The 15,966-nt window shown below is 33.8% G+C and overlaps 1 protein-coding gene across 1 annotated transcript; it reads left to right on the top strand.

Moving 5' to 3' along the window:
- Nucleotides 1-14,535: 14,535 nt before the first annotated feature.
- LOC104095770 (protein LURP-one-related 4-like) lies at nt 14,536-15,966 on the top strand. Its single transcript, XM_009601969.4, has 3 exons — nt 14,536-14,800; nt 15,094-15,309; nt 15,587-15,966. The coding sequence occupies exons 1-3, from the start codon at nt 14,543-14,545 to the stop codon at nt 15,725-15,727; spliced, it is 615 nt and encodes a 204-aa protein (XP_009600264.1). The 5' UTR covers nt 14,536-14,542; the 3' UTR covers nt 15,728-15,966.

The following is a 15,966-nucleotide window of genomic DNA, read 5'->3' as shown; positions in this document are numbered from 1 at the left end:
AATTTGGAAAGTTGATTGTGATTTTTTCATATGTCGTTTAATTAAATATTTTGAATTGTTAATTATTACATGTGATTTATAGTAGTTTTTACGTATTTTCTAAATATATAAATTTTATTTTAAAAATCTTAAAAATTATACATCCGAAACCGTCAAATTCAAAAGTTTGAATCTCGAAATCTAAATGATACCACATAAAATAAGACGGAAGGAGTAACTATTAGTTCGACAAGTATGCACTTCTTGTTAAGCTTTGTTAACTGTCTTATGATAAGTTAAACACGTATTTATTGGATTTTTTGGTTGAACAACAGTTCTCAAATGTCAGCGTACTATTTTTTGGTAAAAGACATGAAAGTATTATGTTAGTGTGTAACATTTTATCTTTCTAAAAAGATTTTGAATTGTACAAACTTTCTTATCTAAAAGTTTAAAGTGTTAAAATCATGACATTTCCTTTTATTTTAGGTCAAGAATAATTCTTACCCCTTAAGGACTCAATTAAAATCGTCCAAGAAAAATATATAAAGCCACATATTCCAGTTTCCACGGAGGAAGGTCCACGGAATGCAATATGTTCAATTTCTTTTTTAATAAAACATAACAAAACAAAATAAATAATTCATGCCTCGTTTGGCATGAAAACTGCTACTATATTATATGATATTATCACTTGATGATTTATGAAGGCCGCAGAAAATACCGTATAAGGCTCATCAATAATGTACACTAGTATACGGATTCAAAGGACCCCTTTGACCTTCAGCCTGTTCACCCCGCAATTTTTCATGTGTTATATAGAGAGAGGCGGACCCAGTAATTTAATATGACGGGAGCACAATATTCTGTTCAATCAGTTATTCCTAAAGATTTTTTGCGTTAAGGGGGCTAAGTGATTTAAATTAACCATTTTTAAAGTATACATATATATATAAGATTTCTCCCGAAATTTACGGGGTCCGGTGACCCGTCAACGTAACACATAGGTCCACTTCTATATATAGAGAGAGATGAATGCCGATATATTTTGAGCATGACTCTTTATTTGGCTCCTACTATGCTTACTTCTCTTATTTGCTTTGTAATATACAGATTCTAGGAGTCATTTATGTCCACGAACGTATCAAACTTATCTTGTTCCCATTTTCTCTTTCAATTGTCCCTCTTCTTTTTTAGTTTTCAATGAACTGCTCAGCATAAAAGGATCAAGAATGATATTACGCAAAACATATGGTGTCAGATTCCCATCGAGAAAGGGATAGCATAAGTAGTACATCAATTTGGATTAAACCTAATAAATGCATCAGCTGGTGATAAGCACGCAAATGATGTAATCAAGCAATTATATTAAAATTTAAAATATGCACTAATAGAATCAGTGATTATCCTTCCCGATGACACAATACCTGCTTCTCTTTAGTTCGGCATAAGTGCCTTTTAAAATCGTTTAACATCTCCCCCGGGGCAAATGGACGGATTTGGCTGATTTTGAGCGGGTCAAAATGGTTCGAGTCATAATTGACCCGCTCAAAAGTAACTTGTCTTGAGATGAGCTGAGTCAAGTTGAGCTAAATTTGAGTCATAGTCCATCCGTCCAAATTTTATCAAGCTCTAATTAATATGTATTGTTTTCTTATGAATTGTTTAATTATTAAATAAGACTTTTTTTCTAACATATGAAACAAAAAAATCTATTTTAAATATATTTTAGCAAAGTTACTCATGGATCAATTTGAGCAAAAAATCAGCCAACTTTAGATGAGCTGAAATGGGTTGGGTCAAAATGGGTTAAATTCAATAAATGGGCAGGTTAATGACCGGCTCAACTTTAGATGGGCTGAAATGGATTTGGGCTCAAATTGTCATCCCTAATCTCTCTTTTAATTTGACTTAGAAGAGTTATTTTCCACGAAAAAAAATTAGTTGTGTTGTTCCATTTATTTAAACCTTTAATTAAATTTCTTTCTATTCAAGTTAGAATTCCTGAATACGGCGTACACCGCCGAAGGTTGTGGTGAGATGGATAGCATCCCTCCACTCTTAAGCAGATGTCTTAAGTTCGAGTTCTCTGTATAGAAAAAATTCTATTAAAAAATACTTCCACCTTTTTTAATGGTTGTTACATGACGCAAATCTAGATTATACGGAGCCACACATGTAGCGAAGCATTGCGTAGGAATTTTTTTAAAAAAAATTGATATACCGCAAAATCAATAGTGTAGCTCAATAATACACTCCAAAGGATCAATTAATGCCAAATATCTGAGAGAGTCTTTTGGGTTGACTTCCTATAATAGCTCGTTTTCGTGCTCGCGTTCATCAGTTCAGTCTTCACGCTGTTTTGAGTTCACAGCACGATTCTCTCGTGTGCTTTTGTGGAACATATAAAGAAAGAAGGGAATAATAATTGAGTTGAATTCGTCGAATGCCCTACATAAGTACATATATATTTAAACGATTTATTTTGTCATTCATTCAGTTTGCAAAATTATAGGGATTTCAATTTATAAAGGACAAAATAGGAATTACATATTTCTTATTACAATCAAATTTCTCTAGAACAACAATCGTATATACCTGTCATTTACTTAAAAGTCAATTTTTTTCAGAACAGATCTTTCATATTATTTTTCTACCTTTCTATAACAGTATTTTACCTCTAATAACAACAATAATTTTTATAGCAGTACACTTTTTAAAATTACTTCTGTATAGCAGACATGTAGAATCTCTAAAATTACCAAATAATAAGTCTAAAGATTTTGATCAAATATCTTGCAATTTTAATGCATCATGTATGATAAAGAATATTATGTTACTTGCTATATTAATGATTTCACTCAATTCTATTAAAGATATGCTTGTATATTTTCATTCCATTGCACGAATGTTTTCATCGTGCACAATGTTTAATATTTGCAGAACTGTATATATGTTTTCGATGGACAAAGTTTTCAATGAATTTATTAATATTGTATTAATTTTCTTTAATATGTATATCTTTTGAGATTTTAAACTTGAATATTTATTTTTATCTTTTATGTGGAACATTAACAACAACAACAACAACAACAACAACAACAGTAACCCAGTATAATCTCACTAGTGGGGTCTGTGGATGATAGTTTGTACGCAGACCTTACCCCTACCCTAGGGTAGAGGGGCTGTTTCCGATAGACTCTCGGCTCCCTCCTTCCAAGAACTCCCCATCTTGCTCTTAGGGTGACTCGAACTCACAACCTCTTGGTTGGAAGTGGAGGGTGCTCACCACTAGAGTAACCCACTTTTGTTAATTTATGTGGAACGTTAAGAAAGGAACAAAAGATGATTTCTATCTATTATAACAACCCAAATAGCATTTAAACGTCAAATAGTGTTGTAATGTATAACAACCATTCCCTATAAAAGTAAAAAAATATCATGACAAACGATATGATATTATTATAGAGATGTATTTGACTGTATAAAATAAAAAAGAAGAATTAGCCACTACTAAAAATCTGCTTAAAACCGATCAACTATTTCCGACCAACGTTGGTCGGTCAAAAAATACGACAAAAAGCCGTCCAGGTTGGACGCAAACTGGGGAAAAAAATATTTACATTTTTTTAAAACAAAATATCGACCAACGTTGGTCGGTAAATTGGTCAATAGCTGGTCAGACAAGAAACTTTTGGATTACCGACCAATGTTGGTCGGTAATCTAGATCCAATTTTTTAAATTTTAATAATTATTTTATTATTTAAAATATTTTATAATATTTAAGAATTTATATTTAAAATTACCGACCAACGTTGGTCGGTTAAAGAATTTAAATTTTTTTTAAAAAAAAACCGACCAAAGTTGGTCGGTTTTTGGTCAAACGGTCAGCACTTAATGTACCGACCAAAATTACCGACCAACTTTGGTCGGTAATTCTAAAATTTCCCTCTCTCCTTCTCCCAGCCCTCCCCCTCGCTGTCGCCGTCGCCGCTGCCACTGCTACTGCCGCCCCTCGATCTCCTTCTCCATCTCCTAAAAATTCTAGGTTTGAATTACAACCCATTTATTTATTTATTATTTCCAGGTTTTGTTAATTAGTTTCAATTGATTAGTGTTTCAATTATTTAAACATTGCATTTTATTGAGGATTAGGGTTTAGGTCTTGTTTTAATTAGTTTTGTTAATTAGTTTTATTAACTAATTAGTTTTGTTAATTAGTCAATTATTTATGAATTAGTTTAGTTTAGGGTATGGGTTGAATTTCTTTAGTTTAGTTAGTTTATGTTTAAACTCGTAGGATATGAATTGAAATTTTAGTTTTTAGGATTTGTTCTTGTGAATTGAACTTTTAGGATATGAATTGAACTTTTAAGATATGAATTGGACCTTTTGGATATGAATTGAACTTTTAGGATATAAATTGGTGTAATTAGAAAAAAATAATTATCTTGAATTAACTAAAAAAGATATAATTAATTTATAATTGTAGAATAAATTAATTTGTTCTTGTGAATCGAACTTTTAGGGTATGGGTTGAATTTCTTTAGTTTAGTTAGTTTATGTTTAAACTCGTAGGATATGAATTGAAATTTTAGTTTTTAGGATTTGTTCTTGTGAATTGAACTTTTAGGATATGAATTGAACTTTTAAGATATGAATTGGACCTTTTGGATATGAATTGAACTTTTAGGATATAAATTGGTGTAATTAGAAAAAAATAATTATCTTGAATTAACTAAAAAAGATATAATTAATTTATAATTGTAGAATAAATTAATTTGTTCTTGTGAATCGAACTTTTAGGGTATGGGTTGAATTTCTTTAGTTTAGTTAGTTTATGTTTAAACTCGTAGGATATGAATTGAAATTTTAGTTTTTAGGATTTGTTCTTGTGAATTGAACTTTTAGGATATGAATTGAACTTTTAAGATATGAATTGGACCTTTTGGATATGAATTGAACTTTTAGGATATAAATTGGTGTAATTAGGAAAAAATAATTATCTTGGATTAACTAGAAAAGATATAATTAATTTATAATTGTAGAATAAATTAATTTGTTCTTGTGAATCGAACTTTTAGGGTATGGGTTGAATTTCTTTAGTTTAGTTAGTTTATGTTTAAACTCGTAGGATATGAATTGAAATTTTAGTTTTTAGGATTTGTTCTTGTGAATTGAACTTTTAGGATATGAATTGAACTTTTAAGATATGAATTGGACCTTTTGGATATGAATTGAACTTTTAGGATATAAATTGGTGTAATTAGAAAAAAATAATTATCTTGAATTAACTAAAAAAGATATAATTAATTTATAATTGTAGAATAAATTAATTTATTCTTGTTTTATTTGTATAGATGGAACATCGTACTTGGATGTACAATAGAAATTGTCCTAATCGGCGGGGATTGCGGGAGGATTTTATAGAAGGGGTTGATGACTTTATTAGACATGCAATGTCACTTCCACCATACCAAAGTGAAGGAGTAATTAGGTGCCCTTGTGTCAGGTGCGATTGTATGAAGTTTAAAAAATCAGAGGAAGTTAAGCTTCATCTTTATAGGAAGGGGTTTATAGAGAATTACTTTGTGTGGACTAATCATGGAGAGATCGATGGTAGCCGTGGGATATTTCATAACATGGTTGTTGGTGAAAGTAGTAGGTCGGTGGAGAATACAAATCTTGATTCTAGAATTCAGGATATGGTTGCGGATGCTTTTGGGGGTGAGCCCAATGAAAATGTTGAACAAACTCCTAATGATGACGCAAAACGTTTTTATGAACAGTTAGAGGAAGCTAGTCGTCCACTACGTGAAGGAAGTCCGCACTCTGAGCTGTCTGTTGCAGTTAGATTACTAAGTATCAAATCTAATTGGAATATTTCTCAAGCAGCCATGGACTGTTTCATTGACCTTATGAGTGAACTAGTTGACCCTAATATCAACTTACCTGGTGATTTCTATAAGGCGAAGAGATTGGTTTCTAAGTTAGGACTTTCGTCAATGAGAATTGATTGTTGTGAAGATGGTTGCATGTTATATTATAAAGATGATGCAACTTTAGACAGTTGTAAATTTTGCGAAAAGCCTCGTTTCAAGAGGCTTTCCAGCGGGAATATGGTCGATGTCAAGGCAATGCATTATTTACCTCTTATACCTAGGTTAAAGAGGTTATATGCGTCGATGAGTTCTGCTCCTCATATGAGATGGCATTTTGAAAATAGAAGACCACCTGGTGTTATGTGTCATCCTTCAGATGGAGAAGCTTGGAAGCACTTTGATAGGACATATCCAGATTTTGCTAGTGAACCAAGGAACATTCGGTTAGGTCTGTGTGCCGATGGCTTCACGCCTTTTTCTATATCTGCGACACCATATTCATGTTGGCCTGTCTTTCTTACACCTTATAATCTACCACCTGAGTTGTGTATGACTAGTCCATATATATTCTTAAATTGTATTATCCCCGGTCCACGTAATCCGAAAAGTTTGATTGATGTATATTTGTAACCTTTGATTGATGAGCTAAAACAATTGTGGTATGATAGTGTTGAAACATATGACATATCAACCAAGCAGAATTTTAATATGCGTGCTAATTTAATGTGGACTATTAATGATTTTCCTGCGTATGGAATGTTGTCTGGGTGGATGACTGCTGGGAAGCTAGCTTGTCCTTACTGCATGGAAAATAGTAAAGCGTTCACTTTGAAACATGGCCGAAAGCAATCATGGTTTGATTGTCACCGTCAATTCTTGCCTGATGATCATGAGTTTAGAAGGATGAAAAATGCATTCAAAAAGAATAAAGTGGAATATGATTCTCCACCTCCGATACTTTCAGGTGAGGAAATTTGGGAGAGGGTCCAGAACTTCAGTAAAGTTACTGAGGCTCCACCTTATAGATTCCCCGGATATGGTGTTAATCATAATTGGACGAAACAGAGTATATTTTGGGAGTTGCCTTATTGGAAGGATAATCTTCTCCGACACAACCTTGATGTCATGCATATTGAGAAGAATTATTTTGATAATTTGTTCAACACAGTGATGGATGTTAAAGGTAAGACAAAAGATAACCCGAAGGCTAGAATGGACTTACAAGAATATTGCAGGCGGCCTGAATTATACTTGCAGACAGCAAACAATGGTAAGGTGTTCAAGCCCAAAGCAAGTTACACATTCACTTTGGAGGAAAGACGACAAATTTGTGATTGGGTTACGAAATTAAAGATGCCTGAGGGTTATGCGTCGAATCTTGAAAAAAAAGTAGATATGGAGGTAGGGAAGTTGAGCCATTTGAAAAGTCATGACTGCCATGTTTTCATGGAGACCTTAGTGCCTATTGCATTTTGTGGTTTGCCTGAAAGAATCTGGAAACCCATCACAGAGATTAGTTTGTTTTTCAAAGACTTGTGTTCTACCACATTAAGGGAAGAAAACCTACTTCGGATGGACCAGAACATCCGTGTAATTTCTAGTAAGATGGAAAAAATATTCCCATGTGGTTTCTTTGATGTGATGGAACACCTTCCAATACACCTTGTACACGAGGCACGACTTGGAGGGCCTGTTCAATGCAGATGGATGTATCCCTTTGAGAGGTAATATTATAAGTTTGATGTAATATTCTATTTTATTTGAATGTTCTTGGCTAACATGAGATTATATAGGACAATTGGCAAATGCAAACAATTTGTTAAGCAGAGGAATAAGATTGAAGGATCTATATGCGAAGCCTATCTTGCAAAGGAAACTGCACATTTTTGTTCTTATTATTTTGAGAGTAACGTGCCATGTTCTAGGAATAGGCCCAATAGGCACACGGTCGAATGTGTGAATGATCCATTATATCCACCAATGTCCATATTCAATCAACCAGGCCGATGTTCTAAGGATGTTAGAAAGAGAAGTTTGAGTGATATGGAGTACAAGTCAGCTACACTTCATGTGTTGCTAAATTGTCCCGAAGTTGTACCATTTCTCAAGTAAGTATTGATTTATTAGTTATCAAAATATAAAATTTACTGTGACTACATATTGATGCAACTACTAAAAATATTTGATATGTCACAGTCACTTCGTGGGTCAATTTGGCTATGATGATGTATATACGAGATTTGATACGTGGTTCAAATAGTTTGTAAGTGTATATATATACATATGTAGTGAATGTATAAAAATTGATTCATAAGTTGTACTAACTTATGACTTTTTTTAACTCTATGTAGGTAAATAATCTAAATAATGGTGTAAATCAATTTTTGAAAGATATATCTTGGGGACCTGGGCTTCAGGTCACAATAATGTCTAAGTACGTAGTGAATGGTTATAAGTTTCATACAGAGGATTGCTCTAAAAATAAAAATAGCAATAACAGCGGGGTATGGGTTCAAGGTGGTGATGGCAACCAAGTTGGAGATATTGATTATTATGGTGTGGTCAAAGAAATATTACAACTAGAATATACAGGTTGGCCATATAAGAAATTGATACTGTTTAGATGCAAGTGGTTTGACCCAAATCCAACAAGAGGTACAAGAGTACACAACCAATACAACATAATTGAGGTTAATCATACGAGGGAGTATGATCGCTATGATCCTTTCATAATTGCACATAATGTTAGGCAAGTGTATTATGCTCCTTATCCATTGTGGCGGAATAAGTCCGATTGGTGGGTTGTAATAAAAACTAAGCCTGTAGGTAGGGTGGAAGTCGAGAATGTGTTAGATGTTGCATATCAAAACGATATCTCTAATATTCACCAAATAGTGGACGATCAGTTAGAAAATAATTTGGAACATCCTGAACGCATATTGAAAGAAGTTGATATAAATGAAGTAACAATTATAGAAAATGAGGATGAAGAATCAACTGATGAAGCTCAAACAAGTGAGGACGAAGAATTCTCGGACGGGGAACAATACGTCGATGAGGATTAAAAAGTTGGTTTTTTAAAGCACTCTCGTTTTATAGCTAGTTTCTTATATGTTTCAATCTAAATGTGTATTATATTATGCAGATGGCAGGAAAGGGTCAAGGTAACAATGACCCTACTAGTTCTCGGGGTCGAGAAAAGGGTAGGAAGGGAAAGAGGAGGGTAGAAAATAATACTCCCTCTTGTCCACCCTTTTTAGAGATGCTTATGTCTTATCCTCCACCACACGACTATACTGAGCTGCCACAGTATCACGAGTCGCACACCTTCATTCAGACACCCAGTCTTCCATCACAGGGCCACAGGACTATACGTCCGACATACAGTCCAGCTGCCTCACAGCCATCTGCATCACATCCACATGGATCACATCCCTACATATCACAGCCACATAGATCGCATCCACCCATGTCACAGCTACTCGGGTCACAGCCATCGGTATCACATCTACTTGGGTCGCATCCAGCTATGTCGCAGTCACAGGGATCGCAACCATCTTCATCATCGACTCCATCTATTGCAGGCCTTTGCCTGGAAGGCATTAGCTCTGACCCGCCTACACCGTCTTCACATACCTCTGATACACATGCTTCGGATGGTGATGACGAGGTAGTGCATTATGATCGATATGGCAGGATCATCATAGTCCCTGAGGGTGATGGGTAAGTGTTATTAATTATTTTTGCGTCTATTGATTTGTAACATTTTTACTAAGATATTAATGTGTTTTTATTGTTAAATTGCAGGTTTAGGCCGGGCAATAAGACTACGAGGATAATCACCAATGCCATCAGAAAGCTTTATGATGGCCCTTATGCGACTTGGACTAATTGTCCATTCTCACTGAAGGAGCAAATTTTCAATCAATTTAAGGTATAAATGTTCTTTTAAACAGTTTAATAATTTATATTTATGATATTTCCATCTAATATTTAACTTTTGAAATACAGAGCAAGTGTGTATGGGAAGACCGCTATAGCTCGGAAGTGGTTACAAATTTTCATCATAAAGCTCGCAAGAGATTGGCGGATGCTTTCTCGGATACTAGAAAGAAGAACAAGAGGCCTGGATGGTTACTTGAGAATTTGTGGAATGATTTGCAAAGGCAATGGCTTACCGCAGAGTTCTTAGAGATGAGCGAAAAAGGAAAGAAAGCTCGCGCATCCGAGAAGGGAGGCTCCTTGCACACTGGAGGTGCGATTAGCCTAGGGACAATAAAAAGAAGATTGGTACGTAATTGCTTAAATTATTTTACTTTTCTAAGTATATCTATTCTGTTTATTAACTAAATTAATTTGTTTTCAGGAAAAGAAGTATGGGCGTCCAATGAGTCATGATGAGCTATTCAAGGAGACACATGTTGTGAAGAAGAAGAAAGAGGGGGATCAAGATAGGTGGGTCGAGGACCGGGCCTCGACTGCATATGTAAGCTTTCAATTTTATTTAAGTATTATAATTTACTTTTATAAAAAACTTGAAATTCTGATTTAATTTAAAATAATATAGGGTCGCTACCAAAGTAACGTGGAGGAATTCATCCGTAGTCATCCAGTTGGTGAATCGGGTGAGCCAACCCAACCTTCGGACGAGGATACTGAAAGAATATGGTTGGAGTCTGTTGGCAGTCCAAAATGGGGGAAGGTATACGGGCTTCCTACTAAAAACTTCCATCGCTATAAGTGTGGAATGCGAGGAATAGGGACTTCCTCGCAAGGCGAGCAACTTAATAGGGAGAGCCTCTCCGCTATGCGGGAGACAGTGACAAAGCTCACATCAGAGCTAGAAGCGGCCAAGGAAAGAGAAAGGCTTAGAGATGCTCAATTCCTTGGCATGCAAGCTCAGATCAGAACTCTCCTATCTAGTGGAGCTTTTCCGTTGCCCCGATCTCGTGAGTCATCTCCAGAGGGTCGACCTCCACGTGATCGTTCCTCCCGCCCTGCTCGTGATCGTTCCTCCCGTCCTCCCCGTGATCGTGCTTCCCGTCCTCCACAAGACTGTTCTCTATATCGTCTTGTAGATGAAAGTTCATCAGACGGTGATGATGATGTTGTACAAAACACCCCTTGACTTTTATATACTTTGAACTAGACAAATATAACCACTTTTGAACTAGTTGTAATTAGTTTTAACTTGGTTTTGGATTTTTATGTTCAATTGAACTTTAATTTGTTAGTTTTAAAGTATTTATTGAATGTTTTGGTTGTTGTTGTTGTGTTGTTGTTGTTGTGTTTTTGTTGTTGTTGTTGTTGTTGTTGTTGTTGTTGTTGTTATGTTGTTGTTGTTGTTATTGTGTTGTTGTATTGGTATGCTGGCAGGTGGTTTAGCTGCCAAAACAAGCATTTTATGCCAAAATTAAACCCAGAAAAACCGACCAAAGTTGGTCGGTTTTTAATTAAAAAAATAAATTATTCCAAAATACCGACCAAAGTTGGTCGGTTAATAAACATTGAATTCCCAGAATTCAACACTACCGTCCAACTTTGGTCGGTATTTTGCTTACATTGTTGAGATTACCAATCATAGTTGGTCGGTAATGTTTAATTTTAATTAGTTTTAAAAAATATATATTTTCAATTACCGACCAAAGTTGGTCGGTTTTTTTTAATTTTAATAATTAATAAAAAAAATATAATTTAGTTAAACCGACCAACTTTGGTCGGTAAAATTAAATTAATAAAATATGTTTCCGACCAAAGTTGGTCGGTAAGTAATTAAACTTGTCAGATGGTCGTTTTAATATACCGACCAAAGTTGGTCGGTAATTTCCGACCAACTTTGGTCGGTAAGCTATTCCGACCATCAAAACACCATCCACACCGTAATGGTCGCGTTTTGGTTGGTAATTTGCCATAACCGACCAACGTTGGTCGGTATTTTTGGTCGGTTTTTAGCGAATTTCTAGTAGTGAGCTATGACATTATTAGGTTTTGCAAACATACACAACATGATAAGAGTGGGTTGCTTTAATGGTAAGCACTCTCCACTTTCAATAAAGAGGTTGTGAGTTAGAGTCACCCCAAGAGCAAGGTGGGGAGTTCTTGGAGGGAGGGAGCCGAGTTTCTATCGGAAACAGCCTCTCTACCCTAGGGTAGGGGTAAGGTCTGCGTACACACTACCCTCCCAAGACCCCACCAGTGGGATTAACTTGTGGTTACCAACTACTTGTTAGTAGTTAAATAATTAACTTTCATTATTTTCGTTTTCACCATTTTCTGTTGCACAAAAGCAAGTAGAAGAAGATCACTCAAAGTGAACAAATAATGCATTTTTTTTTTAAATCTCTTCCAAATTAAGAGGATTTATAGCATTTTTACGCTTTCCCTCCAGCGTGATTCGAACCCAAAATCTAACGATTGTAGATAAAGGTGCTTTTACCAACGGTCACTTCTCAACAAATAATGCCTCCGAGTCCGAACCATGTCACTAATAGGGACAAATATAATGAATGACAAAACAAAGCTTTCCCTACATATGTAAATATACTTTAAGAACGTGATCATTGCTGCTTCTTTTTCATTTTCTTTTAGGCTACTTTTCATGGGAGCAAATGTTCACAGTTATATAATTTATTGAAAGAACGAAAATGTACGCGAATTCCTTAAAATCGAAGCTTGGTTTTAGTATGTGGGCTCTGGATAATGAAGATGCAAATCAGCAAGAGATTCATTTTACTCTGAATTTATCTCCGTGCCTAATTAAGAAATTAAAATAAGAATACATATTAAATAATTTTTTATTAGATGATAAAGGTTATTTTAAAACACATTTTGATGTACTTATTGGTTTGGTGTAACTAAATTTTCGTTTGCAGATAAATATTTTTCATAATTTGACGGAACTACTTGCTTGTTGAGTTGAGAATTATATCGTTCAAAAACTTTTTAGAAAGTGGGTTCTCTCATTTATAAATTTTTTACCATAGCTATTAATTTGACATGCACTTTCTGTTGATAAATTATGTGAACCGCCTAACCTAATAGATTATAAAATTTGTAAACATATGACACAATTTTATTGATTTAACGCGGTTCTGTGGCATTGTGAAAGAATCCTAATATCCAATCGAAAATCTGAAGCAAATGAATATTTTGACACCTCTAACTCCTATGCATACACTCTTATATATGAGTATTTGATGACCCAAACTATTTTTCTGCACGTGTAAACCGTAGAGTTCACACGTGGATTTTGATGCAGCCTCATGAGAGTAACAACCGTTTTTTCGAAAATTGATTTTGATATTTTAGTGAAAGAATGGGAACATCTAATTTATGAATTTATAGGGTAAAAAACATTATATTGTATGGGGTATATACACGTGTGGAAATATCGGAGGAGTCAATCCATTAGGTTGACTTTCTTTGTATTTAAAGTTCCCTTTTAATGCTTAGGTGTATGCACGTAACACCCAGAAGCCAGAAGTAGGCATTGTTATCAACTTTTTATATTCTTTCTCTTTTATCTTTTCGTTCGTTTCTAAAAAAAATATTTTTATTTCGTGATTAAAATGAATAAAGTATAGCATAGATTTTCATCGGGTAATTTCTTGTCATCGGAAAAAATAACAGAAAGTAACTTTTAAAAGTTTGTTCTTACCAGGATATTGACGAAACACACAATGTGTACTGCCAATTTAATGTCCCTCATCTCTAAGAAAATACGTCCCTACTACACTAAATTAAACTAGGTTAAATAATATATCTTGCAAATAGTGGACAAGGTGACAAAGCAACATATAAATGTTTCTTTTTCTCATGGCATGAACGCATTAAAAACTACTATATTATTCTCTTCGATCCACTCTAATTGATTTTTAGTTTTTTCTGTGGTCCACAATATTTGATATTTTCAGATATCAAGAAGGAATTAATTTCTTTTTTTCCAAAGTTGCCTTTGGAGTAAAGAGCCTAGGAGTATTTGTTATATTTTCAATGAACAAATTAAGGTTAATATGGTCAATTCTATTGTTATCTAATGTTAAAAGGTGAATTTTTTAATATGTGTGAAAATAACCAAAAAATCAATTAAATTAGACCGGAGAAAGTATTGAATATTGATTGAATTAAACTTGCTCTATTGTCTTTTTCACCAATTTATTTATTTATGGTGTACTAAAAGCTACCATCAAAAGATAAATTAAACTGGAAAAAAGGGTATGGGGCTTGATCTAAATTAAGTATAGTATTTCACAATAATGAATCGAACCCTGAACGGCAAACATAATGAATGACAAAACAAACCTTTCCCCACATATATAGCTATGCTTTTAAACGTGATAATTACTACTTTCCTTTCAATTGTCTCTTTAGGTCACCCATATTGAACAAAAATACATAATAAATTCATCAAAGAAAGAAGATTTATATAAAAAAAAATGCTTGGTTTTAGTTTGTGGATATTTTTTTGGACAAATAAAGTAGACTAATAAGTGAGAGATTATTTTTTTATTGAACTTTATCTCAATCCTTGATATTATTCATTTTAAAATGGGACATAGCAATTAGTTTAATCATCTAAATGGTACTCTCGATCTCAACTACATTTCTTGAAGTATTTAAGTCTCTTTAAAGGTCTTCTATCTCAAACCCAACTTAATTTGTATTCTCTAAATTATTTCCAATGGCTAGAATTTATCCTATGACTTCTTCTTCTGCTTCTACCTCTTCTTCTTCTTCTTCCACAATCTCATACATGACATCAAAAAGAGAAACATTTACTTTATGGATGAAATCTCTAGTCTTCCAAGGAAATGGCTGCACTGTTTTTGATTCAAATGGTCGAATTATTTACAGAATTGACAACTACAACAAAAAGTCTAGCAGTGAAGTCCATCTCATGGATCTGCAGGGGAAAGTTCTCTTTTCTCTACGTAAAAAGGTACAAATAAAATAGGGTTTTTTCACTTTTATCCCGCGTCAGAAATATTTATATTCCGTAGCCAAAAAATATATAAAATTTGTATAATTTTTGTATATAACATACGGTATGTATATATATACAAAAATATATATAAAAATATACATATTATTTCACCTATTATTTTGAGAACGGTTTGTCATTTTTCCAATAAAATACTCTAGGCAGTTCTTTTAACCTAAAAATAGCACGATGAATATTCAGATTAACCTAATTTATGCTTACTAATTGAATGTTTTTACTATTTTTTTCAGAAATTTTCACTTTGCGGACATTGGAATGGCTATAAGATGGATGAGGAAATTCCTTGTTTTGAAGTAAGAAAAAATGGACATGTACTCTGGGGAGAGTTAAAGTACGATATTATTTTTGGGTGTGATATTGCTGATTCGGACAGCTATAGGATCGTTGCTTTACAAGGCAAACCAGGCTTCAAGATTGTCAGCACAGAAAACACACTTATCGCAGAGGTACGTTCGTTATAATTTTCCTTTTTATTAGTTGAAGCAAATATGAAAGAGAAGATGATCTAGTTTGTTAACTTCTATACACTAATCCAAGAACTTTACACATAAAAGATAATTACAAATTCCATAGTTACCTGAAAAATAAGACAGATAATGTTAAAATTTTATCATTTTACATCTTCTCATGGCAGCATATATATAGACGCAACATAACTTTTGCTTTCACGTCTAAATTCAAGTGGATATTTTTTAACAATGTCGTTAATCTTCGTTTTTGCAGGTAAAACAAAAGCAATTATTATCAAATTCAGCAGTTCAATTTGGGGATGATGTATTAAGTCTAGTGGTGGAGCCTCATGTTGATCACTCACTAGTGATGGCTCTTGTGACTGTTTATGGTTTGATCCAACATATGCTGTGAATACCATGATTTTCCACAGTAAGAGAGTTTTTTTTTTTTTTTTTTGCCTTAATATAAGCACATAGGCTTTTCTTTCTTCTTTATTACTTCAAAAATTCTTTACAAATGTAACTAGGAGGATGTGTATAGTTTATTGGTTCATGAGCCAACAAATTGGCAAGAGTTTGGATGTACAGAAACCATTTTGCAATGGTTTTTTCTTTCTTTTTTGTTTAATAGAAAAATATAGTATCGCCTTG

This window comes from Nicotiana tomentosiformis, chromosome 12 (genome assembly GCF_000390325.3).
Source record: "Nicotiana tomentosiformis chromosome 12, ASM39032v3, whole genome shotgun sequence".
NCBI classification, from domain to species: Eukaryota; Viridiplantae; Streptophyta; class Magnoliopsida; order Solanales; family Solanaceae; genus Nicotiana; species Nicotiana tomentosiformis.
The sequence above is the reverse complement of the archived record's forward strand: the minus strand, read 5'-3'. Positions and strand labels throughout refer to the sequence as shown.